Source organism: Garra rufa, chromosome 15 (assembly GCF_049309525.1).
Source record: "Garra rufa chromosome 15, GarRuf1.0, whole genome shotgun sequence".
In the NCBI taxonomy this organism is placed as follows: Eukaryota; Metazoa; Chordata; class Actinopteri; order Cypriniformes; family Cyprinidae; genus Garra; species Garra rufa.
Window position 1 is genome coordinate 2284659 of NC_133375.1, and position 27466 is coordinate 2312124.

The 27466-nt window shown below is 37.0% G+C and overlaps 2 protein-coding genes across 2 annotated transcripts; one reads left to right on the plus strand and one right to left on the minus strand.

The window, feature by feature from the left end:
• Positions 1–11692: 11692 nt before the first annotated feature.
• Positions 11693–14414, plus strand: tubb2b (tubulin, beta 2b). Its single transcript, XM_073818749.1, has 4 exons — positions 11693–11837; positions 12807–12915; positions 13002–13112; positions 13203–14414. The coding sequence occupies exons 1-4, from the start codon at positions 11697–11699 to the stop codon at positions 14261–14263; spliced, it is 1422 nt and encodes a 473-aa protein (XP_073674850.1). The 5' UTR covers positions 11693–11696; the 3' UTR covers positions 14264–14414.
• A 2296-nt stretch (positions 14415–16710) lies between these two features.
• bcl2l16 (BCL2 like 16) lies at positions 16711–27103 on the minus strand. Its single transcript, XM_073818521.1, has 3 exons — positions 26919–27103; positions 19679–20319; positions 16711–17131 (listed from the first exon to the last, which is right to left on the minus strand). The coding sequence occupies exons 2-3, from the start codon at positions 20144–20146 to the stop codon at positions 17000–17002; spliced, it is 600 nt and encodes a 199-aa protein (XP_073674622.1). The 5' UTR covers positions 20147–20319; positions 26919–27103; the 3' UTR covers positions 16711–16999.
• Positions 27104–27466: the final 363 nt, after the last annotated feature.

Here is a 27466-nt window from a genome sequence, read left to right on the forward strand (position 1 = left end):
AATCTTGTTTCTCACAAGCACTTAAAGCTGAGTCACAGAATTTGAGACCTGTATAAAAAGAGCCTAATGATGTGGTCATATGCACTTGTGAGTTCTGGTTACGAAGCTCCTTCCTGGTCCAAGCGTCTAGAACAGCTGACTGTGGGAAGTGGTTTGAGGATGAGGCCATGACTCATGCACTGACTGCTGTGGGGGGATGCACAACAGCTAAAGACCAGCGTGCTCAAGGAACACTTCCTGAATAATAAACAACACTGAGCGCATCTGACACAGCTGTTTATGCTACACTGCGGTTGTAGTGTTATGTACAGCGGTGGATTACTGATCATGACATATTGATCGTGTGTACAGTGCAACCTGATATCCTGAGGGATCTGGGCGAATTTCCCATCTACAGTCGATGCTCAGTGAGAAACAGCTGTTTGTATGCAGGATATTATAGACTGAGATCTCACCCATGACTAATGAAGGGCAATAGCTGAGCATTATGTCTGCTTTACATAAAACACACACACAGGCTTCAGGGTAATTAGGGATTCTGTAAGAAATCACTAATCTCCTTTTAGGACATTTTTGTAAGATTACTTTTGTGGAAAAGAAGTGTGTCTTATTGTATTGAATGTGTACTTGTAGTGCACTTCAAATCTTAAAACATATATATATAATACTAAAATAAAGAGAGACACTTTTATGACTATTTCTTAACACTCTTAAGTGAATTTTGTAATAAAATAAATTGAGTTTTACTATTAATATATATTTAATCTTTTATTGTGCAAATACACTTATTTTGATATGTTAACTAAAATACTAAAACACGTGTAAAGATTAGACCATCCTGTGGCCATTGTGTTTATAAAGTCATTAAAGTTAATTAATTCTGACTTTGAAAGTTATAATTTTGACTTTGTATCTCATAACTTTGACTTGTAATTATGTCTTAATTGATAGTTTTGACTTTTAAAGTCATAATTTAGATTTTATCTCATAATTATGACTTTTTTTATTAAGTCAAAATTACAACTTTAAAAGTTATAATTTTTATAAGTCATAAATTTGACTTTTTAAGTCATAAGTCTTAAATCTTAATTTTGATTTTTAAAGTTTTACTTTCGACTTTTTAGAATTTCAACCTTTTGATTCATAATTTAGATATTTTATCTCAATATTATGACTTAAAGTAATAATTTCAACTTTTAAAGTTATCATTTTGAGTGTTTATCTTATAATTTCAACATTTTATCTCATAATTATGACTTTAAAGTCATAATGTCAACTTTTTATCAAAATTATGACTTTTAAAGTCATCATTTTTATTTAGTAAATCATAATTTCGGCTTTATAAGTCACAAGTCTTAAGTCATAATTTTGACTTTTAAAGTTAGAATTTCGACTTTTTAATTTTCGATTTTTTTAAATCTCTTAATTATGACTTTAAAGTCAAAATTATGACATATAATCTCGTAATAATGATTTATGTCATAATTTCGACTTTTTAGGGGGTGTCTTGCTAATTGCCTATAATTTCCTGTGTATATGATTACATGTGTAAAAATGTTTTAAGTTGTTTTCAGTTAAAATACACTACAAATATATTATTAGATAATTAGTCAAACAAATTCAGAAATAATGTTTAAAATATAACGGTCCTGTTCATAACACATATTAAAATAAAAAAAATACTAAAATAAAATAACAGGAGAGTTTGTAACACTAGTGTGCAAACTTTGTTCCTACCACATACCAAGCTAATAACATTGTCAGCATTAAAGGAGTATAACTGCTGCTTTATGCCGTACAAAGTTTGTAATGAAAATAAAAATAAATTTTTGTCAGTTATTTTACCTGTGGATCGCTGCATTTCTTACAGATTTCTGCTCATTCGAAATCTGATACCATTACATTTGTTTTAATGTATTGACAGAGCGATTGCGTGTGAATAAGTGTTGTAACGTTAAAATCATGCTTTCACCTGAAAATATTCAGTATCTAGAAGGAACAAACTAATTCCTTGTGAACTATAATTTACTGCTCATGTCTACTGCCGTCATCATAGCCTTCACATTCTCTCTGATTTGAGTGATCCATCTCTATCAAGCTAGCTAAACATGTTTAACATGTGAATTCCTGCTTAATATGCCGTTATATTACGGACCGTTGGCATGAATTGTACTCATGATGGAGCAATGGCGGAGCGCTCTTGGAGCGAGTGAAAACCACGACGCTCTGACTTTTCAAAAATCCGCTCCTCCCTCCATTCAAAATCACACCGCTCCACTCCACGCTCCGCTCACATACTCTGGATAGAAAGTAGGTGTAACTTTCACCAGCTGTAGTATTGTTTCAGCCGCCATGTTGTGGAGATGCAGGGTGTTTCATTGCGAAACCTAAAGTACTTTGTTTAGCCTTCCAAATGAGGACACAACTAGAAATCAGGGGTTAAGTTATATTTACAACACTGCTGTGGAACAGTACAACGCAAATATTCAAGTGGGTGAAGCGCATTTCACTGATGAGTGTTTCCTGAACCTGGGAGAGCAGCTTACAATGCCAGCTGTACACAAAGGGCTAAGGCTATAAAGTGGGGCAAACCCAATGTTGCAAGTACAAGTCTGTGCTTTTGACTGACGGCCTGTAAGTACTTTTTCATATTTAAAGGGATAGTTCACCCAAAAATTAAAATTTGATGTTTATCTGCTTATCCCCAGGGCATCCAAGATGTAGGTGACTTTGTTTCCTCAGAAAAACACAAACGAAGATTTTTAATGAAAACCAGTGCCGTCTGCCAGTCATATAATGGGCATGGATGGGCACCAAACCTTTAAAAGTAAACAAAAACATGCACAGACAAATCCAAATTACACCATGCGACTCGTGACGATACATTGATGTCCTAAGTCAAGAAATTTCGTTTTTTTTGTGAAAAACTGAACAACAACTGTCCTGAGCGCGAGCTCAGCATCCGGCACGTTACATGTGTATGCACTCTGCCGTCTTATACACAAACAGCGGAAGCGCTTATCCTGATTGTTCAAACCGATTTAAAGCTAAAAGATTACGTTAGCTTGCATGAACTCATACGGGACTGCTGACTTTTCACCGATTTCCCCTTCTGGCCTTTGCGTACACTACACCAGAGTGTGTACATGTGTAACGCTCTGGATGCTGAGCTGAGTTGGACAGTGCTGTGTATCAAAGGTATAAATGATATAAATACTGTTCAGTTTCTCGCAAAAAAACGATCAGTTCGTGTCTTAGGACACCAATATATCGTCACAAGCCGCAGGGTGTAATTTGGATTTGTCTGTGCATGTTTTTTTGTACTTTCAAAGATTTTGTGCCCAACCACTGCCATTAAATGACAAACAGACTGCAATGGTTTGAGTTAAAAATCCTCATTTGTGACCCTGGACCACAAAACCAGTCATAAGGTTAAATTTGACAAAACTGAGATTTATACATCACATGAAAGCTCAATAAATAAGCTTTCTATTGATGTATGGTTTGTTAGGATAGGACAATATTTGACTGAGATACATCTATTTGAAATCTGAAATCTGAAGATGCAAAAAAATCAAAAAGACTGAGAAAATCACCTTTAAAGTTGTCCAAATTAGGTTCTTAACAATGCATATTACAAATAAAAAATTACATTTTGATATGTTTACAGTAGGAATTTTACAAAAAATCTTCATGGAACATGAACTTTACTTAATTTCTTAATGATTTTTGGCATAAAAGAAAAATCTAAAATTTTGACCCATACAGTGTATTTTTGGCTATTGCTACAAATATACCCCAGCGACTTAAGACTGGTTTTGTGGTCCAGGGTCACATTTTTGTTCTACTGAAGAAACAAAGTCAACTATATCAAGCAGGTAAACATCAAATTTCATTTTTGGGTGAACTATCCCTTTAAAGAAACATTTAGTAAACAGATATTAACAATTGAAAAACTTGAGAACGTGATTATTTTACCCTGTTTTATTATCTATCACATGAGAATTATAAGTCTCATAGCTTAGTATGAGTAGAACAGTGTTGCTTGCCTTAGAAAGCACTATAGCATGGTTCACTGGCAGGACATTTGCTGAGTCAGGGGCGAGAGGCATTCACTGTGTCACCTTAGGGGATCTCTAATCAGACAGTCGGCCAACAGAAGGCAAGGACATTGCAGACAATTCAATAAAACCAAAACTAGTGACTGTAACATATGCTACAGTGTCCTCACATGACTCTGTACTGCTGTCATCCAGCATCAGTTAAAATGAACAAACAGAACTAGAATCAATGTAACGACTTAAATGTTCAGCTGCCTCGCTGCATAAATAATTCATTTAGCAGCCAAAATGTGTTTGCGACAGAGCTGACCAAGGAGAAGTGACGAGAGAAGAAAAGACGCAAGTCCTTTTATTTACTTCCTTTTTTACACAACATCATTCATGCCCTTGTGAAAAGATGTGCACTTAATTGTGCTGAGTGTGCACTTGTGATGTACTGCAAATCATAAAAGTCTATGTTTTCAAAAAGCAGTACTTGTATATCATATTGTTACTGAAATAAAAGGCCACTTGTACTGAAAGAAAGTACACCCTCATGACTTTCATGTTTAATTTTAGAAAATGCACTTCATAATAATATCAAATTAAAAGTTTTACTTAAAAGTACAGATTAAGTCATTATACTTGGTTAATCTTTTAAAGCACTTTAAAGAAGAGCACATTTTAATGTGCTGACTAACTTTCTAAAGCACATGTAAAGTACTTGATAACTTCAACTGTAGTGTTTTTTGATATTACATAAGTGTGATCTGAAAGCAATTTTTATTTGATTGAATTTGCAATCAATGAAAATGTATTAATTTAAATGTATATTACATATGCAATAAGTTAAACTTATTGATAACTTAAGTTCTATTGTACTGCATTTTGTAAACTAAAAATATTTGTGTCATGTATTTAACCATATTTTAAAATTACACACTTGATGAATGATGAAGTTGCAATTAGGTACATTTAAAATATATTAACTTAAAGTAAAGTAAGGATATTATTTCCGCAGTACTAATTTTAAAAGTATGCTAAAGTTTTCTTTTTCAGGGTGACTAAGTCTTTCATAATGAGTGCTTTTATTTTTATGCAATTTGGAAACATTTGGTCTCTATTAGACAGGCATAAAGAGAGACAGATAGACAGAGTGAGTCTCTGTATAATGTATTTAGGGCTGTCACTAATGATTACTTGAGTAATCGAGTAATCGATCGATTATTCTGATGATTAATTGGATCACTTAATCTTTATTATTTGGCTATTTCTTTATGACAGAAATGCTACAGCCACTGTCATTTATTGAATAGAGGGTTTGGAGTAGGTTTGCAAATTGCCACAATTTGGTCAGTTACCGGATGCTGGCGATACCCGGATGTAAACAACAGCATGGATTGCATGGTTACTGTACTGCTGAATACATTGTTCTGCTAATTTATGCTGTCTAAACCATTGAAAAAAAAAACGTGTGGAAGCAGCTAAATCATATACAGAAGGACTTAGTAAGCAGGAAAGGGCACAGTATTTTGACAAACTAAAGTAAATAGGTGGTAAAGATACGTAATTAGCCTAATATTTTACCTACTTGACTAAAAATGATAAGAACAAACATGAATGGAAGTCCTGGTTCAGTTTGGCCAACCACAAACGCCTTTTTTGCATTCTCCTTGATTTCTCCAAAACATGACATTGATTGACTATTTTTAGCAGCAATATTTAGCAAAATACGTGAGTTTCGTTTGGTTCAGTGGCATTGTTTATGTTTAGTGCTGCCAATATGGCCGATTGATGATGCGCCGTGAAAACATCAAACTTGCAACATCAAAACGTGTAAACTCAGAGTGAAAGTTTGAGCTTCTATTTAGAATAGCATATTGACAAAGATATTGATTTATTCTCCTGAGTTTGCATACACTCTAAAACTTCCAACTCCAATTACTGGGTTAAAAAAACTTATGCCTGTTGGGTGATAATGTTGGGTTATTTTTCCAGTGTTGGGTAGTTTTTTTGTGTAACCCATCTGTTGGGTTAGTGGCTGGGTCAATCTCACTGACCGCTAAAACTATACACCCCTCCCCCTCCCTCCGATGAAATAACCCAGCATGGGCACTTTAACCCAGCTGTTGAGTTACAGTTGGAGCACGGGCCTTATTCTCCTCAGGAGAGAGCGAGTCCTCAGCGCCGCCAATTTAGTGGACTTCTTCTGTAAAATTTAGGGTTGTGTATGTTTAATTCCATCTATAAAGTCTTTGTTGTGCTGTAAATGATTTTATTTTACGCAATGCAACATACAGACAAGACGTCACTCAGAGTGCGATAGAAAACTGATTTTATCCGTTATAATACTACTTCGAATTAATTCTGATTTTAAAATATGTTCTCAAAACTTTGTACTGTCTGTTTATTGACAGGTTATGAAGTCACTTTATCTTTCAGCTATGAGTGAAACGCAAAGCAGTGGTCTAAAGTTCACAGTTTCCGCTGGGAATAGCAGCCCATCACCGGCTCAGATTTCAGCGACAAACTGGCACAAAAATCGGCACTATTTTGTTTAAAGGGATAACAGAGAACCGGTTAATACGCTTGTAATTAATTAAAATATTACTTTTAAATGTTATTAATTTTTTTCTAAAATGCTTGTTAAACAAGTTTAAATGTATGTAAAGTTAAAAACTATGCTGCATAATTCTATTTGACATGTTTTTGTCCATGGTTGTTTTCACTTATTAATAAATGTTTACGTTTTGATTATTACTGTTGCCTCTAGTAATTACGTGTCTGCTTTTTAATTTCCAATGTATTTTTGGTTCATTTTAAGCCAGCAATAATAATTTTCATTCAATATTTGAGTTAATTAAAACAAACCAGAATGTTGAGTCACAGATTTAACCCAAAGCTTGGTTTGTCCATATTTGACACAGCGTTGGGTTACCAAAATAACCCAAATTGGGTTGTTTTAACCCAGCGTTTTTTTTTTTTTTTTGTTTTTTTTTTAAGAGTGTAGGTTTATAAACAATTTACCTTAAATCTGATGAAACGGTGCACATTGCATTGACAGATGAACATTATAATAAACCAAAAATCAAAGCAAAATGCAGTGGTACAGTTTGAGACACTCCACACATATAAATGATAACTGTTTGTGTGGAGCAGCATTTATTGTGAACGGATTCCCTTTGAGATGCACGTAACCTACTCGACATGGGCAATGATTTTTTTTTTTAAACCGAGTACTAGTACGAGCCCTAGTATCTCATATTATACGAGCCCTAGTATCTAAACACTAAGATGGTGAGTGAAGTCAACTTACATCCCTATTAGAAACCTGTTTTACTTCTAAAATCAGATATTTCCATGTGCTCTCCTAAAAATAAAGGTGCTTCAAACGGTTCTTCAAGCGATGCCATAGAAGAACCATTTTTGGTTCCACAAAGACCCATTCAGTCAGAGGTTCTTAAAAGAACCATTTCTTGCTTACCTTTTTTATAATCTGAAGAACCTTATTTGCCACAAAGAACCTTTTGTGAAACAGAAATGTTCTTCAGATGTTAAAGGTTCTTTATGGAACCATTTCGAGAAAAAGGTTCCTCTATGGCATCGTGAAGCACCTTTGTTTGTTAATAGTGTGAAACATGATTTAATTCATAATTTTGAACTGTTAGGATTGTAAATGGATTGCAGCTATCTGGCTATTAGTGAACATGATCAAATAGCCTGTGTCCCAAAAGAAAATTAATTTCAAACAAAGAGCAAATGTACATATTTTGATTAAAAATGCGATGTTGAAGTAGTGACAGATCTTTTCTTCCAAATTGTAGGAGAAACCTTTTTGTTTAAATGGTTCCATAAAGAACCTTTAACATCTGAAGAACCTTTCTGCTTCACAAAAAGTTCTTTGTGGCAAACGAATGTTTTTCAGATTATAAAAAGGTAAGAAAGAGATGGTTCTTTAAAGAACCTTTGACTAAATGTTTTTTTGTGGAACCAAAAATGGTTCTTATATGGCACTGGTGTGAAGAACCTTTTAAAGCACCTTTATTTTTAAGAGTGTACATCCAGGTAAAAAGGATTATTGAAAAATAAAATAATGTAGGAAGGAGACTTTGTTCTATGCATTATTTGATGATTGGATTTTGAGATGTCGGCAATCCATTAGAAAATAAACATAAGCTTGCAGCTGATTGGTTTAAGCAGAATAAATGATTGGAGAATTCCAGAGAGAAGACTGTCACTTCACCAAAAGATCAAGTTATGAAATTTTGATTAAACAATATGAGGTTACATAAACTATTTTATTGAATTAAACATTTATATGGATAGATTTTTAGAACAAAATCTATAACAAGCCTGATTAAGAACATATGTCATGTTGACTTCAAAGGGAATTTGGTAGAAGGGAAGGGAAGGTAATACAATAGTAATGCACTCTGATATAACAGATCTCACAAATATGACAGACGTCATAAACACGAAAATATATCAGTTTGCAAATATGTGCACAGCCTTTGACTTCACCTGCACATTAAGCTATTAGAATGACTCTCACCCAGTTCTCACTTTTCATAACCCTGACCCACTCCACCCTCTTTACTCACATGTTCCCTGATGGGAAACTGGCCCATCAGATTTCTCACTATACATTTTCAAAGTCTGAAAAGGCACTCTGCAAGGTTCATTCTTTGTGATTCTGACATCAGGGGGAATATATTATGACAAAATAGCAAGCATAACTATTTTTCTATAACCCTAACCAGAAAGTTGAACTCATTAATACTGAAAGAACTTGATGAATCTGCCATGACTCACCTAAGTGCTCTTATTCTGTAAGTTATTCACTGTAATTAACCTATTTTTGGCTTCAATAATAGGTGTACTAATCAACTTCTGCTTTGTAGTGAAACAATAGGAGAAGTGAACATAAGTAGCCTCATTTCAGATTATTCAAATCAGAAAGGCATCAATGTGCCATCTGCTTCTGTAACAGTATCTGCAATCTTATCTGGTCAGGCCTGTAAAATCCTCTAAGGACTTTGCCCATGATACACTACAGCAGGAGGCCTGGGCAAACCCTCATTCTCTCAGTCTAAGTCACAGCAACTGTGCCAAGGCAGATAATATTACCATGCATTCCCTCTGCTACAGTCAGATTGTTTTTTTAATAATGCAACTGCACCCAAACCAGAACTGTGTTGGCCTGGGTAACATAAAACCTTAATATGCTTACATGTATCTGATTTTCACTTTCACACATACACAAAAGCACAAAAACTTTTCATTATTTATTTTTAAGAAAGAGGGCTTTATGTTTCCAAAATAAATAAACATCATAAGTCATGTATGATGCTTCATCTCTGGCTCTGACTAGACAAAAACAGATTTCTCACAATGTGAAAAAGAACTGTGCTTAATTCTACTGAATGTGCACTTACTTCAAACCTAATATAATATTAATGATATTAAAAGAACGGCATATCATATTAGTGTATATAACACAATCTAATAAAATATTAATAAAATAAATAGCCTACACTCTAAAAAATAAAGATGCTTTAAAAGGTTCTTCAAGCGATGCCATAGAGGAACCATTTTTGGTTCCACAAAGAACCATTCAGTCAAAGGTTCTTTTAAGAACTATATCTTTCTTACCTTTTTATAATCTGAAGAACCTTCTTTCGCCACAAAGAACCTTTTGTGAAACAGAAAGGTTCTTCTGATGTTTAAAGTTCTTTATGGAACCATTTAGACAAAGATGGTTCTTCTATGGCATCATGAAGCACCTTTATTTTGAAGAGTACTACCAGCCAAAAGTGTTTGAACAGTAAGATTTTTTTTTTTTTTTAAAGAAGTCTCTTCTTCTCACCAAGCCTGCATTTATTTGATCCAAAGTACAGCAAAAACAGTAAAATTGTAAAAACATTTTTACTATTTAAAATAATATTTTCTATATTAATTTTTTTTAAATGTAATTTATTCCTGTGATTTCAAAGCTGAATTTTTAGCATCAATAATCCAGTCACATGATCCTCCAGAAATCATTCTAATATTCTGATTTGCTGCTCAAAAAAACATTTATTATTATTATTATTATTATTATTATTATTATGTTGAAAACAGCTGAGTAGATTATTTTCAGGTTTCTTTGATGAATATAAAATTCAGAAGAACGGCATTTATCTGAAACTGAAATCTTTTGTAACATTACAAATGTTTTTATTATGACTTTTGGTCAATTTAAAGTATCTTTGCTAAATAAAAGTATTATTTCTGTAATTCTTTAAATATATATATACATATATATACATTTCAGATAAATGCTAATCTTTCTATTCATCAAAGAATCCTGAAAAAATGTACTTGACTGTTTTAAATATCGCTAATAATAAAAATAAAAAAAAATGTTTTTTTTTAAACAGAAAATCAGCATATTAGAATGATTTCTGAAGGATCGTGTTACGCTGAAGACTGGAGTAATGATGCTGAAAATTTAGCTTTGATCACAGGAATAAATTCAAATATATTAAAATATAAAGCAGTTATTTTAAATAAATTCAAAATCAAATCAAACCAATTCAGGCTTGGTTAGCAGAAGAGACTTCTTTAAAAAACATTATTCAAAAACCTTTGACTGGTAGTGTATGTATAAATGAACTTTGTAATATTATCAGATTAAACATTTTAAAGTACAATTTAAATCATTCGAAAATATTTTGCCTTTAAAGAAGTACACTTATGTGTTGACTAACATGCTAAAGTACTAAATTACAAATGTCTAATTACAAAAACATGACATGTTTCATCAAAAATGACATATTGCCTGCACATTCAGCAGTTATACTTTAACCTTATTTCAAAGACAATAGAAATAATTATGAAATTACATATAAAGATGTACTTATGTCCTACTTAAGTGGCACACAAAAACCCACTCATTGTATTTATTTCACTTCAAACTATAATACCTTTGGATTTCATTGCAATTACCATACAATTATGTGTCAGAAAACATTACATTCAGTTCACAATTAGGTATGTATTTTCAAAGTACTCTTTTAAAAACCATGCTAAACTGTATTTTGTTTTCACAAGGGATTTTTTTTTATTATTACATACTATACCTGGAAAACAGAGGAAGGAGTCAATGGAGGAGGCCAATATTTGCTACCAATCCACTGACTACAGTATAGTAAATGCAGGGAAAATGAACAGCGATCAAACATGTTCTTCTCTACAACATCTTACGCAGTTCTGTATTTGTGTAAAGATATTTAGCCATTACTTGAGTACTAAATATCATTTACATTTTACTTCCTGTAAAATACTGAGCTGTTCATATTGAGCCTTGGCACGCACAACATTTCAGAGCTATAAACAACTAAGCGTTTGTGTGCGATTTACAGCTTCATTACAGGATTTTGCTTCCGTGGTATGCCAAATATGTTCGTTTCTTTTTTATAAAACAAAGTACTGCTGTAGAAAATCATACGTTGAGATGAAATTTGACTGACAGTCGATGAGGGCTAATCAGAATTCCCTGTCTCAGCTGTGATTGGGCAGAATGACGCTTGTGGGCGGGCTCTTGACAGACAGCTAATGGCCTGCTGATACATACTAACCCTGTTGTTCAGGGCGGGGGATGGGGAGTCTATTTATATGGGGGAAGTCTCCGTTCTCTACCAGTTGAAGAAAGAACAAGGTTTACAGCTTTCTCAAATCTTCTTACCTTTAAGAGTGAAAATGAGGGAAATCGTGCATCTTCAAGCTGGACAATGCGGTAACCAGATCGGAGCCAAGGTCGGTTTCTATTTCTGTAATGCTTGCAGTTTTTGTTTTATATTCTGGCAGTATATAAAAAATAAGATACTGCGTTTTTTTTTTTTTTTTTTTAGATATTTGTGAATAAAAAACGCAGAATGAAGCTATTCTTCATATTTTCTTTTGTATGACTTATTATTAGATATTCTGAGCTCATTATGAGCCGTCTAAAGCGGATGTTCTGATCTAACGTTAGTTTGAATGAAATCTAGGTCAACCATGTGCTTCCTTGTTTTGTTTTAATTTTTTACATTGAAATGGTTTGAAAAATTAAAAAGACGACGAAATGTAATATTTGCTATAAGAAATCTATATCTTCATGCCAGCTGTTCGTTCTCGCCGGCGTCTGTCTGGAACTTCCCTTTGTGAGATTCACTGCAGTGCGACAAAAGGAAGTCGAAGCTCAGCGCAGCTTAAATACAGCCATAGCTCATTTTTTAAAGAGATAATTTCATTAAGTAGTATTAGATCAAAATAAAACTGATTAAAACTGACAATTCAAATTTATTTTTATATATATTTTTTTAATTTTGGGCCGCAAGAAATCGATTAGTGCGTCGAGACGCCGGAAATGGATCTCAGCCAACCGGCGTGCGTGCCGCGCGCGCGAGATTTAGGCGGGAGGAGTTTGAAGAACGTCACTTGTTTGTGACCGCGCAACACATTTAAACGACGTTTTAACGTATACTCGTGCATTAGATGACTTTTTATACATTGTATAAAGACAAACAGTATGTTGATGCAAAACATGCGTGGGAGTTTGTGAACAGTTGGCGCCTTTTGTAAGACCTACGCAGTGAATATTTGATCTATTTCAGTCCACAATATGAAGGAACATGCATTGTTGATTTTAAATCTGACCTGCATGAATAACACATAAACTGTTGGTTGTTTTACATTCAGTTTTCTGAATTCCAATCCTCTAATGTTATTTATTATATTCCATAGTTCTGGGAGGTTATCAGTGATGAGCATGGTATTGATCCCACCGGCACATATCATGGCGACAGCGATCTCCAGCTCGACAGGATCAATGTTTATTACAATGAGGCATCCGGTACGTCCACATCAATACTATTAAGTGAGGGTGTGCATTATTAGAGTAAGCCATTTTGTCTTTTTAACCATTTTGTAATCTTTTAGGAGGCAAATACGTGCCCCGTGCCGTGTTGGTGGATTTGGAGCCTGGTACTATGGACTCTGTGAGGTCCGGACCCTTCGGTCAGGTCTTCAGACCAGACAACTTTGTTTTTGGTACGCATGATTGTTAATTTCATAAAACTTAACTATCTTAAAAATGAATAACGCAGATGTGAAAATGAAGCACTTTGCTTATCGCAACAGGTCAGAGTGGTGCTGGAAACAACTGGGCCAAAGGCCACTACACTGAGGGAGCGGAGCTGGTAGACTCCGTCCTGGATGTGGTTCGCAAAGAAGCCGAGAGCTGCGATTGCCTGCAGGGCTTCCAGCTCACCCACTCTCTCGGTGGCGGCACTGGCTCCGGTATGGGCACCCTCCTTATTAGCAAGATCCGTGAAGAGTATCCCGACCGCATCATGAACACCTTCAGCGTGGTGCCTTCGCCCAAAGTGTCCGATACTGTAGTAGAGCCATACAACGCCACGCTGTCTGTCCACCAGCTGGTTGAAAACACAGACGAAACCTACTGTATCGACAATGAAGCACTGTACGACATTTGCTTCCGCACCCTTAAACTCACCACACCTTCTTATGGTGACCTCAATCATCTCGTCTCCGCCACAATGAGCGGAGTCACCACTTGCCTCAGGTTCCCTGGCCAGCTCAACGCAGATCTGCGCAAGCTGGCCGTTAACATGGTGCCCTTCCCTCGTCTCCACTTCTTCATGCCTGGCTTCGCTCCTCTGACCAGCAGAGGGAGCCAGCAGTACCGCTCCCTCACCGTACCGGAGCTCACGCAGCAGATGTTCGACGCCAAGAACATGATGGCCGCGTGCGACCCGCGTCACGGACGCTACCTCACAGTCGCCGCCATCTTCCGTGGCCGCATGTCCATGAAGGAGGTGGATGAGCAGATGCTCAATGTTCAGAACAAGAACAGCAGCTACTTCGTCGAATGGATCCCCAACAACGTCAAGACGGCCGTCTGCGACATCCCACCTCGTGGGCTCAAAATGGCCGCCACCTTCATCGGCAACAGCACTGCCATCCAGGAGCTGTTCAAGAGAATCTCAGAGCAGTTCACAGCCATGTTCAGGCGCAAGGCTTTCCTGCATTGGTACACAGGAGAAGGCATGGATGAGATGGAGTTCACCGAGGCCGAGAGCAACATGAACGACCTGGTGTCCGAGTACCAGCAGTACCAGGACGCCACCGCAGAGGAGGAGGGCGAGTTTGAGGAGGAGGGAGAGGAAGAGCTGGCTTAAGTCAACTAATATATGTGTGTCGTTTTCCAGGCTGTATCATTTTGCTCTTGTACAAGGAAAAAAAAAACGTTCCAAAGCTCAATTTTTCTTTTTCCATTCTTGCCTCTTGTTTGTACAGATGTCATTAAAGGCTGTTTTCTTCTGTTAAAAATGTCTCCGTCTTTATTTCCTTAGTTTTTGCTTCGCAACATATGAATAAACCAATCGTTTGAACCCATCCTCATTCTTCACTGATCACATACACTAACACATCCTTGTCAAACCTGTTGGGATTGCCTCTAGACATCATGTGAATTAACAACTGATCTCATGCAGAACGTTTATTTACGATAGAAGTCATTCGTTTCAACAGGCAATTATACAACACCCATATATGCACATTTTATTTTAATCATGTTAAGGCTAGTGCTGATAACATGAATTAAACTATTAATGTTCTTAAATATTGTTCTATGCTTTTTAAGTTGTGTAAATCTACTGTGAATATGAACAAATGAGCAGTAAACAAATATGTGACTCTGGACCACAAAACCAGTCTTAAGTAGCACAAATATATTTGTAGCACTAGCCAAAAATACATTGTATGGGTCAAAATTATCAGTTTTTCTTTTATGCCAAAAATCACTGGGATATTAAGACGAGACACTGCAGGTGAATAGTGTAAAAAAATTGAATAGTTATCAGCTTACTTACCCAGTTAATTACATTGGCGCATACACAATTTGCATACATTTCTAGTACAAAAATCTAAACACTGGATGAAGTCAGTTCCAAAATTCTTGTTTAATTTTCTTGACATATTAGAGTCAAGTGTTTTTACAGAAGGAATTTGGGGTATCTCATTTTGTCATGACATAATTCAGAATATTTATAAAATCAAGCAAATTATATATTAACAAATCCCTCTGTAAAAACCTTCAGAATATAGAAAGGAATAAAAATGTAAAGTTTAGTGTGTGTAAGTGTTACTGAAGTGGAGATTTATGGCTCAGTGTAGAAGAAAAAACTCATTTTAGAGAAAACGGCCTACAAAAATATGTATTGTAATTGAAATCTATTGACACAAATAGATAAAGTGCTATAAAAGAAATACTTAACAGTGTATTTTGGGTGTTTTCTTTCCACTAGAAAAAACAATATTTTTTTTAACACCAACAAGCCCAAAATTATAAACCTGACAGGTGCATGAAAAAACATGTTTTTGCCTACAGTGTCTGCCCTTAAGTAAAGATCATGTTTCATGAATACATTTTTTAAAATGTTCTACCATAAATATATAACAACTTAATTTTCGGTTGGTAATATGCGTTGCTAAGAACTTAATTTGGACAAATTTAAAGGTGATTTTCTCAATATTTAGATTTTTTTTGCACCCTCAGTTTCCAAATCTTTAAATAGTTGTATCTCGGCCAAATATTGTTCTATAACAAACCATACATCAATGGAAAGCTTATTTATTTAGCTTTCAGATCATGTATAAATCTTAATTTCGGAAGATTACTGTTTTTTTTTTTTTTTTTTTTCATCTAGGGTCACATATAAATTAATGTGAAATGCATGTTGATTCTTAATGTTTAATGGTAAAGTTATCAAACCTAATAAAACAAATAGGAATTATATAGTGACCAGAAATGTTAAATTAGATTTTATTTTGTATTTTTGTGTATCATAGATCTGATAATCTCAAACATGTGGCATTCATGCTGTGATGGAGATCATTTAATGTATTATTCTTTACTAGTTATTGAGTTTGGAAGAATGAAAAAAGAAAAAAAACTATACAATTTGTCTAAAAAACTAAGTTAAGCATTTAAGGATCATTTACTCACTCTCATATCTTTCCAAACCTGTACAACATAAAAGATGATCATTTGAAAAAGTGTCCACTATATGGACAAAAACACTAAATGTGACCCTGGACCACAAAACCAGCCATAAAATTAAGATTTATACATCATCTGAATGAATAAGCTTTTCATTGTTGTATGGTTTGTTAAGACACTATTTGGTCGAGATACTACTATTGAAAAAAATCTGGAATCTGAGGGTGCAAAAAAATCTAAATATTGAGAAAATCACCCTTAAAATTGTCCAAATAAGGTTCTTAGCACTGCATATACTAATCAAAAATTAAGTTTTGATATATTTATGGTAGGAAATGTACAAAACATCTTCATAGAACATGATCTTTATTTAATATCCTAATGATTTTTGGCATAAAAGAAAAATCTATCATTTTGACCCATACAGTGTATTTTTGGCTATTGCTACAAATTAACCTGTGCCACTTATGACTGGTTTTGTGGTCCAGGGTCACAAATGATCTACTTTTATGTATCACAAAACAGATTTGGAACACCACGAGAGTGAGTAAATGACAGAATATTAATTTCAGAGTAAACTATATTAAATTCTATCAAAGTGTTTTTGAGATAATGAGAAACGTATTCATGTGCGGCCAAGATGTTTTAATGAAAATTTAGACATGAATATTAGCTTCAGTATAATAAACAAGTCATAATTACACATGTGGACAGCATAATTACATATCTTCTAACTGGGAACGTTGATAAGATGGTAATTATTAGCAAGATAGATTTATTCTTAGCAGTTGTTATATAACAATGAGTGTTTATAGCTTTAATACCAGTTATAAATATGTTATCTGAATCTTACCACAAGTCAATCGAATCATGAGTGTCCTTATTGCATTTTCTCAGCAGATGGCGCTGTTGTCTAAGTTTTTCTTCTCGTCCATACAAAGTAGGATACGATCCCAACACTCAGCATGAGCAGAGACCAGCAGCACACCTTCATCACCTGGTCTTCAAGATTCTGCTTCTCGCCAAAACGACTGATGAAACCTGACTGAGAGCGATACAGAACAGCTGTACAGAACAATTCGTTTGCTGCTTGATATTGCAAATTGGTGTGTCTTACCATGTTATTTTAATGTATTGTTTTAATTACGACCCAGTAGTTTGTAGTGAAAACAGTTTTCCGTTTACTGCAGTTAAAACAACATGAAAGATGACACCGAAAGTCTTATTCAAAGGTATAAGGGGCGATGTAATTTTTTTTTTAAGTCAAAGTTTCTAATACATTTTCAGTTACTAAATTACAATGGCGTTTAGTGCCACATTATATTTTTTGTTTGTTAAAATTACAAGATTAAAATAATATTTAGAGAATAAAGTCAAAATATTTCGAGATTAAAATGGAAATTACGAGTCGAAATGTTTTAAATATAAAGTGGAAATTACAAGAATAAAGTCGAAATGTTTAGTGAATAAAGTCAAAATTACCAGAATTAAATGATAGCAAGTAAAGTTATAATATTTTGAGAGTATAGCCTGCGCATGCAAATGGAATTGATTTGAATAAAGTGGAATTATTAGCAGAAATCATACCATGTGTTATACTTGCAGTGACAGTATGCTTGGAAATAATATTTCACATCTTTGATTGCATTCATTGGGCCTATTCGTAGTGCACCAGCCACCAAATAATAGCAATAAGCTTTGTGCTTTTGGTACTTTTAATATAAAATAGTCTCATCTTTCAAAATCTGTCAGTTTTATAGTGATGTGTCTCGCAATAATGTGTTTTTCTTTAATGTGCGGGACAGATCATGTGAATCAATGGTCTTTTTGATTAAAATGAGACATTCGTTTCATTATATTATATTGTTTTCTTTGTGAAAATTCCACCACCTACTCCGCAAAAATGTCTGTGGCATCCAACTTTTCATTCTTTACATGTATTTGATTAAAAACTAAAATAAAACGTTCCAGAGGTGGAAGGTTGAAGTGGACTCCAACTGGTTAACATAAATTATATTGTTGTCTTTTCTGAGGTATAAGTAACTATTCACAAGCTGTTTTATTCATGGTATAATACAGTAAATGATTGGAAATAATATTTAACATCTTCCATTCATTATTTGTAGCTAGCCATCCAGTAATTGCAAAAATGTTGTACTTTGTTGCTTTTAGTTGCTTAGCTCAGCTTTCAAATTCTGTCAGTTTTATCATGAAATACAAATTATAAATGTGTTTTTCCTCTTTAAAGCATGATATAAATGTGAAGGAACATCAGAAGGAATGAAAAAACAGTATAGCCTAATTAAATGAAACAACTGTCTTACTGTAATCATAAAGATGACTGATTCAAATGCTGCTTGAACTTAGGCGAATACAGCTATCTATTACACCACATTAAAGAGCGTGAAAAACACATTATTGTAATAGACATATTGTTTGTATTTCACTAGAAAATAGAATATATTCTATATATATATAGAATATACTCTCAAAAATATTATAATTTTAGTCTTGCAATTGCTACGAATTCTTAAAATATTTAGACTCTACTCACTTAATATTTCAACTTTATTCTCTAAACATTTTGACTTCATTCTCATAATGTTTTGATTTTATTCTTTAAATTACTACTTTATTCTCAAAATATTTCAGCTTTATTTTCGTAATTTAAACTTTATTCACATAATATTTAAACTTTTTTCTCGTAATTTCGACTATATTCTCATAATATTTAAACTTTTTTTTCATAATTTCGACTTTATTCCCGTAATATTTTGATTTTATTCTCGTAATATTTCAACTTTATTCTTGTCATTTAAAATTTATTCTCATAATATTTTTACTTTTTTCTTGTAATTTAAACTTTATTCTCGAAATATTATGATTTTAATTTTGTAATTTTTCAACTTTTTTTATTCTTGTAATTTAACTTTATTCCTGTAATTTAAACTTTATTCTCGAAACATTTCAACTTTTTTCTCATAATTTCGACTTTATTCTGGAAATATTATGATTTTAATTTCGTAATATTTCAACTTTATTCTCATAATATTACGACTTTAATCTCATAATATATAACCATCATTCTAAATAGACATGATATTGATCAAAATAAAGAGTAGGCAATAAGTGATCATAAAAAATGTCCCATTTAGTTAGCATGAGAAACCTTGAATTTCTAACTATAGAGTCAGGTTTTATGAAGTTTTGAGTTTTTATTTAGGCTTTATAGGCCTTTGGACAATTGGTATGATTTGGACAAGTCTGTTTTCTAAATGACCCCGTTATAGCTCCCCAATTATTGGTCAATAATTTAATAATTATTGAACTAGAGAGTCCAGAGAATTGTACTGTAGTTTTTTATATATATTGAGCGAAAAACCTAGGACTAGTTCACAAAAGTAGTTTTTTTTTTTTTTTTTACATCTTCTCAATCATTTAACAAAAGTCTAAATTTCACACCAGTATGTTTGAAGCACCTGCCTCAGCTAGCACCTGCTGACAATAATGAATAATAATAATGATTCAGAATGGAGCCAAATGGGTCCTAAGGCTTAATGAAAAGAGACCTCCTTTGACCTTTGACACTTACCCATCCTCCTCTGTCCCTGATCTCCGGGCAGATGACCCTCTCTACGTAGCTGCCCACGCACTCCTGAATCTGGGGCAGGATATCCGACATGCCCCTCTCCTGGCAGTGCAGTGCCAGCTGTCCAGAAAGAACAAACACAGACAGCACGGCGCTCCAGGCAAGCTCTCTACGTCGTGTGGGAGCAAAGTGCTCATCCAGGATGGAAACGAGGGTCGAGCAGGCCGTTCGGTCCGTCACGTCCTGGAAAACACGCGGCCAGCGGCGAAAGAAGATGGGGAAGCGAGTGAGCAGCTCATCTCCAGCGTGACGCAGGGCAGCCGTTGCACGGGATGGTGCTGGACCCACTGGGATGCCTGGTTTAGCTGTCACGTAGTTGATATAGTCATATGCCATCAGGTAGGCCTCACGCACCAATGGATCAGGACTGTTCAGGCCTCGGCCAATCACAGCTTTATCTGACAGTCCCATGACCTTGAATTACAACAATCTGCCCTCAATAGGCAGGTAAAACTACAAAACTACAATACAAAACTTTGTATTTCTTTAGTATCCAGTCAGGTGTTTAGGTCACATTCCATGCCATGGATCATCTACGTAAACTGTCACTGGTAATCCACGCTCAGTGACTGTTGGTCCAAGACCTTGGGGAGAAAAAAGAGAATTTAAGATAGGATATTTCAGATACTTCAGTTAATATATGTGACCCTGGACCACAAAACCAGTTATAAGTAGCAGAGGTATATTACGTTATAGCTCAGGCTTTTGCACATTGTCTGTCCTGTATACCTCTATATTGTTCTTTTTATAATATGTATCGTCTTGTCACTGTCATTCTGTAGCACTGTGGAGCTCTGTCACAAAAACAAATTCCTAGTATGTGCAAACATACCTGGCAATAAAGCTCATTCTGATTCTGATTCTGATTCTGATTCTGATATTTGCTCCAATAGCCAACAATACTTCATTTGGACAACTTTAAAGGCGATTTTCTCAATATTTAGATTTTTTTGCAGACTCAGATTCCAGATTTTCAAATAGTTGTATCTCGACCAAACATTGTCCTATCCTAAAAATGGAAAGCTTATTTATTCAGCTTTCATATGATTTATAAATCTCAATTTCATAAAACTGACTCTTATGGCTGGTTTTGTGGTCCAAGGTCACACATTATGTAAATGGCCTTTGTCATTGCACAAATGGTTCCTTACAATGGAAAAAGTTTTTCAGATTATTAAAATGTTCTTCACACTATACATTAGTTACAAACTGCTTAATAATAATACAAAAGTCACCTTAGAATTGTAAGGTTCTATCTGACATTTTTGTCAAAATTGAGTTATTCACATATTCTTATTCTTTGACAATTTATTTACATTATTTGATGTTTCTTTTGTAAGCTGTGTACATTTTGGGCCTTTTTAAAAAACAAAAAATAAAAATGGTTCTATCTACAGAAGTCTATGGAATGCAAAAACTTTGAAGCTCAACATCTCGAAAGTGCTCAAAATGCAGATAGAGCCTTATAATTCTAATGTGACGAAAAGCTGCGCTTGAAGGCATGTAAGCAAATATGAAAAAAGACATTGGGCATTAAGGAAGCCTGTAACCACCTAAATCAGTTATTTAAAAAAGCATTTCGACAAATCCAGGTAATTTACCATAGAAATATGGTGATTTTTAACGTTTATGACTGTTATAGCCCCACGTATGGGTATTGAAGGACTTGGCAAAGTAGGTTTTTCAAAATAATGTAAAATATTTAAAGAACAATTTGATTGACAGCAGAGGTCCTGGAAGCAAAGCTGTTCAGAATGAGGAGATTGATCATACAATGGGAAGATGCATGAATGAATGACATTTATAATGAATGAATGAAATATAGTGTTTCTTAAGCTTTTTTAACTGTAATAGCACCACCTTGTCACGATCCAGGCGGGGTTGAGGAGTGGAGATGGATGAGGAGAACCGGAGTAGGTGAACGAATAAAGTTTATTGAAATAAAACACTGTAACTAATACAAACAAACAAAAACCGGGAGTAAAAGATGAGCACATTAACACAAGCAAACAGAGGTAACAGAATCATTGACGGACAAATGGGGAGTGCACACACAGACTCTTAAATACACTGAAACGGGGGCGTGGTCACAAACGAGATAACAGGATGACGAGGGGGAAATACAAATATGGGCATGGAAGGAACCAAAAGGACTAACCAAAAGGGGGGGAAACAAGGACTAAACTAAATGAACTAGAAACATGGGGGGAAAAACACTAGGAGAACTGAACAGGACAGGACAAAACACAGACATAATCCTGACATTGCCCCCCCCTCCCCCGAAGGCGCGTCCCGCGCCTAATAACATCCAAAGGGGACGGAGGGTGGGCGCCCTGGAGACCGCTAGGAGGACATAGAGGTGGTCTCCAGGGCGAATCAGGGATCTCAGGTGGCCATGGTGGGTCTGGGGTTTCAGGACACCATGGCCGGGTAAACAGTCCAGGTGGCCATGGTGGATCTGGCGGCTCAGGCAGCCATGGCCGGGACAATCGTTCAGGAGGCCATGGCGGATCTAGAGGCTCAGGAAGCCATGGCCGAGTAAACAGTCCAGGTGGCCATGGCTGGGTAAACAGTTCAGGTAGCCATGGTCGATCAGGGGAGTAGCCCCCCCCCCAAAATTTTCTTGGGGGAACTTAGGGTATAGTCCACACAGGAGAGCACGGAAGGGCGCGCAGGAGAGAGCTCCGGCTCAGGAGGGCGCGCTGGAGACAGCTCCGGCTCTGGAGGGCGCGCTGGAGACAGCTCCGGCTCTGGAGGGCGCGCTGGAGACAGCTCCGGCTCTGGAGGGCGCGCAGAAGAGAGCTCCGGCTCTGGAGGGCGCGCTGGAGACAGCATCAGCTCTGGAGGGCGCTCTTGAGGAGCGGGTTCTGGACGGCGCTCTTGAGGAGCGGGCTCTGGACGGCGCTCTTGAGGAGCGGGCTCTGGAGGACTAAATGATGCTCAACAAAAATGTGCTCACCTGGTTTTATGAAGTTTTGAGTTTTTATTTAGGCTTTATAGGCTTTTAGACAATTGGAATATTGATGAAGTTTTGAGTTTTTATTTAGGCTTTATACACTGTTGGACAATTGGAATATTGATGAAGTTTTTAGTCTTTATTTAAACTTTATAGGCTGTTGGACAATTGGAATATTGATGAAGTTTTTAGTCTTTATTTAAACTTTATAGGCTGTTGGACAATTGGAATATTGATGAAGTTTTTAGTTTTTATTTAAACTTTATAGGCTGTTGGACAATTGGTATATTTGGACAAGTCCCTTTTTTAAACGACCCCATTATAGCTCCCCAATTATTGGTCAATAATTTAATAATTATTAAAGTAGAGAGTCCAGAGAATTGTACTGTAGCTTTTTTTTTCCTATATTGAGAGAAAAAGGCTACTTGTAAAGCTATCTCATTCCGTTCAAAAGTTATAGCCATTTTAGTAAAAGCGGCCTGCCCCTTTAGAATGTCTTGGCGCCCCTTTGCGATGGAGAGTCGAAAGTTTTGGGAGTTATGAGCGATTTTATACATTTGATTGCTGTAGCGCCTCTGTCAGGCTAATTAGGGCGAGCCTTGGTGACGTTGTAGACGGTGTGAGTACTACCATTCCTCCAAGTTTCAAGTCTAAATGACTTATGGTTTGGTCTGCTTGATCAGTTTTATGTAGAGATTGCTGATCCTTGGCCATTCTAACAATTACAATAAGGTTTCAGCACTACATGCTTGAACCCCTAAAAAACACATGCAGGGCACATGCAAACTCTGACATTATAACATGTTTATAAAAGTCAGTAAGACCCTTAAAATATCAGATAACCTGACCTTTATATGCCAGGGTTTGTTTAGGTTGTGAAATGATGGTGTAAAATGGTGCCTGAAGCCCTATGATTGTCAGAGTCATGTCTGTGTTTTGTCCTGTTCTGTCATGTTTTCCAAGTGTTTTTCCCCTCTTGTTTCTAGTTCTATTGGTTTAGTCTGTTCTCCCCCTTTTGGTTAGTCCTTTTGGTTCCTTCCATGCCCATATTTGTATTTCCCCCTCGTCATCCTGTTATCTCGTTTGTGACCACGCCCCTGTTTCAGTGTATTTAAGAGTCTGTGTGTGCACTCCCCATTTGTCCGTCAATGCTTGCTGTTACCTCTGTTTGCTTGTGTTCATGTGTTCATCTTATACTCCCGGTTTTTGTTTGTTTGCTTTAGTTACAGTGTTTTGTTTTAATAAACTTTATTCGTTTATCTACTCTGGTTCTCCTCTCCATTACTCCACTCCTCAACCCCGCTTGGATCGTGACAGATTGACGGACCAATACTGAAAGATGTTCCAGGAGGAGCTGATTATGGAGATTCGGCAGGCGGAAAGGCCGTTGGAGCAATATGTTGAGGAATTTTTGAGCATTTGTCATCTGGTGAGTTGGAGTGATGCTATGGTTAACACGTGTTTTCTAATGGGGCTAAACGATAATCAGTTGTTCTGTTCGGTAACTCCTGTGGATCGCTGCAAACCTGTTGCAGAATTTATTAACCATGTCCTGGCCCTTAGTCATTCCAATTTTTATGTCGATGTGGAAGATTCTAATCTTCCCCCCATTAGAGAACACGTGGCCACTCCAGCTCACCACCAGCCAACTTCCTCCACATGTTGTTCCAATGAGCCCGCTGTTTCCGGTCTTCCCTCACTCCCTCCAGATCTCCATAGCTCCTCCCTCATTGTCAGCCCGGAGCTCGCGGCCAACCCTCCAACGTCATGGCCCAGTTTGATGGCTAGCGTGCTAGACCCACCATTGAGGTCAGTACGGGCCGTCACGCCAGCTCACAAGATGGCTGCCACGCCCGCTCACAAGATGGCTGCCACGCCCGCTCACAAGATGGCTACCACGCCAGCTCACAAGATGGCTGCCACGCCAGCTCACAAGATGGCTACCATGCCGGAATCTGCACGCAAGATGGCTGCCACGCAGGAGTTGGCAAGCAAGATGGCCGCCACGCCAGTTCACAAGATGGCTGCCGCGCCAGATTCTGCAAACAAGATGGCTGCCACGTCGGATTCTGCAATCAAGATGGCCGCCGTTGCTGAGTTCCCGGCCAAGATGGTAACCAAGCCTGAGTCCCTGGCCAAGATGGCCGCCGTTCCTGAATCCTCGGCCAAGATGGCCGCCAAGCCTGAGTTCCCGGCCAAGATGGCCGTCGTTCCTGAACCCTCGGCCAAGATTTCATTTCATTTCATTTATTTATTTATTCTCTTTTCATGGTAATGCAACATAAAATACCACAACAATACAACAATACAACAAACAAACAAACCATGAAACAAAAGAGAATAGGAGTAGGATGAATAAAACAATCTTATAGACTCCTACCCCATTCTTATATTTTAAAATTTACAAAATAAATTGGATTAGATGACCTCACAGACATAAAAAAAAAAAAATCCATCCAATGGCCGCCAAACCTGAGTCCCCGGTCAAGATGGCCGCTGTTCCAGAGTTCCCGGCCAAGATGGCCGCCGTTGCTGAGTTCCCGGTCAAGATGGCCGCCGTTACTGAGTTCACGGCCAAGATGAACGCCGTTCCAGAACCCTCGGCCAAAATGACCACCCAACCTGAAATCCCGGCCAAGATGGCCACCAAGCCTGAGTCTGCACCCAAGATGGCTACCGCCAAGTCAGAGTCTTCGCTGGTTCCGCCCAGCCTTCCTGAGTATCCTCTGGTTCCGCCCAGTCTCCCAGAGTCTTTGCTGGTTCCGCCCAGCCTTCCAGTGACTGCGCCGCCAGAGCGCCCTCCAGAGCCGGAGCTGTCTCCAGCGCGCCCTCCTGAGCCGGAGCTCTCTCCTGCGCGCCTTTCCGTGCTCTCCTGTGTGGACTATACCCTAGGTTCCCCCAAGAAAATTTGGGGGGGGGGGGGCTACTCCCCTGATCGGCCATGGCTACCTGAACTGTTTACCCAGCCATGGCCACCTGGACTGTTTACTCGGCCATGGCTTCCTGAGCCTCCATATCCGCCATGGCCTACTGAACTATTGTCCCGGCCATGGCTTCCTGAGCCTCCAGATCCGCCATGGCCCCCGGAACTATTGTCCTGGCCATGGCTGCCTGAGCCGCCAGATCCACCATGGCCACCTGGACTGTTTACCCGGCCATGGTTTCCTGAACCCCCAGACCCGCCATGGCCACCTGAGATCCCTGATCCGCCCTGGAGACCACCTCTATGTCCCCCTCCTAGCGGTCTCCAGGGCGCCCACCCTCCCTTCCCTTTGGATGTTATTAGGCGCGGGACGCGCCTTCGGGGGAGGGGGGGGGTAATGTCAGAGTCATGTCTGTGTTTTGTCCTGTTCTGTCATGTTTTCCAAGTGTTTTTCCCCTCTTGTTTCTAGTTCTATTGGTTTAGTCTGTTCTCCCCCTTTTGGTTAGTCCTTTTGGTTCCTTCCATGCCCATATTTGTATTTCCCCCTCGTCATCCTGTTATCTCGTTTGTGACCACGCCCCTGTTTCAGTGTATTTAAGAGTCTGTGTGTGCACTCCCCATTTGTCCGTCAATGCTTGCTGTTACCTCTGTTTGCTTGTGTTCATGTGTTCATCTTATACTCCCGGTTTTTGTTTGTTTGCTTTAGTTACAGTGTTTTGTTTTAATAAACTTTATTCGTTTATCTACTCCGGTTCTCCTCTCCATTACTCCACTCCTCAACCCCGCTTGGATCGTGACAATGATATTCATGAATTATTAATTCATGATGTTTGTAAAAATACTTTTTATACATATAAACTTTCATGAGATGCGTATACACACATGCATTGTAGAAAACCTTCTTTTTTTTCTTTTCCTAAGAACTTGTATATTTACAGTTTTGGCATGTGTAGTCAACATTTGGAGTGGATCGAAACCTTTCATCAAATTTGTCCTAAAACCAAAAAGAATACCGGTTTTAGTCTTAGGACAACTTTGATTAACTTTTTTGTTCCACTTCAAATGTTGACTACTATAATTACTTTCTTTTGTTTTATTTACCCATGAACACTCTTGTTTGTCATTGACATCTGTGTTACAAGCAGCATTGAATGTAAAAACAATCGGTTAACTTGGCAAACATTTAAATCAAATTATTTAAAAGCACAAGTCCCCATTTAAATGTCCAGATTATTGCATTACAATAATCCGGTCAAAGGAAATATTAAACTTTCACACACCACAGCGAAGGCCTAGTGACTCACCCTTTTTGCGCAGACGTGAATCATGCCACAACCAAACAACCAGGATTATTTAACAGCTGACAGAAGGACAATGTACAACTGGAGATTCTCTGGAGTGAGCCAGTGTCTGTGAGATGTACATGTGCATGATGTTGTCCGGCTCTGACTATATTTAGTTCCCTTCTGTATCTGTAACCGATACAGAAGCTCATTGCTTGCTCAGTCATTTGGGAAATGACACCAGGACTCTATTCTGCATGGGTACAGCTATAAATACTCTGCATGCTGAAGCGTTCAGACAAGAGGCGGCTATACCTCACTGTGCCTTTCGGTACCTATCCGGCGTGTTTGTCTATAACTTATAAATTATATTATCTATAATTGAGCTATATATTTAAGAAAGACTAATATAGTTTTTATGGCTTTTAATTTGAATATATATTTTTGTAAATATATGGGTGAAAATTAACCAATGCCCATGATAGGTGATATTCACTAGCCAGTTTTGTGTGTTATGATTTATAAATTATATCCTCAGGCATTGGACTAGAAGTGTCATGGATTTAAAG

Coding starts and splice junctions, on each gene's coding strand:
- tubb2b (XM_073818749.1), top strand. CDS start 11,697: ATGGGGGAAGTCTCCGTTCTCTACCAGTTGAAGAAAGAACAAGGTTTA. Junction 11,838..12,806: donor GTAACCAGATCGGAGCCAAG/GTCGGTTTCTAT, acceptor TATATTCCATAG/TTCTGGGAGGTTATCAGTGA. Junction 13,113..13,202: donor ACCAGACAACTTTGTTTTTG/GTACGCATGATT, acceptor TTATCGCAACAG/GTCAGAGTGGTGCTGGAAAC.
- bcl2l16 (XM_073818521.1), bottom strand. CDS start 20,146: ATGGGACTGTCAGATAAAGCTGTGATTGGCCGAGGCCTGAACAGTCCT. Junction 17,132..19,678: donor TCAGGGACAGAGGAGGATGG/GTAAGTGTCAAA, acceptor TATCGCTCTCAG/TCAGGTTTCATCAGTCGTTT.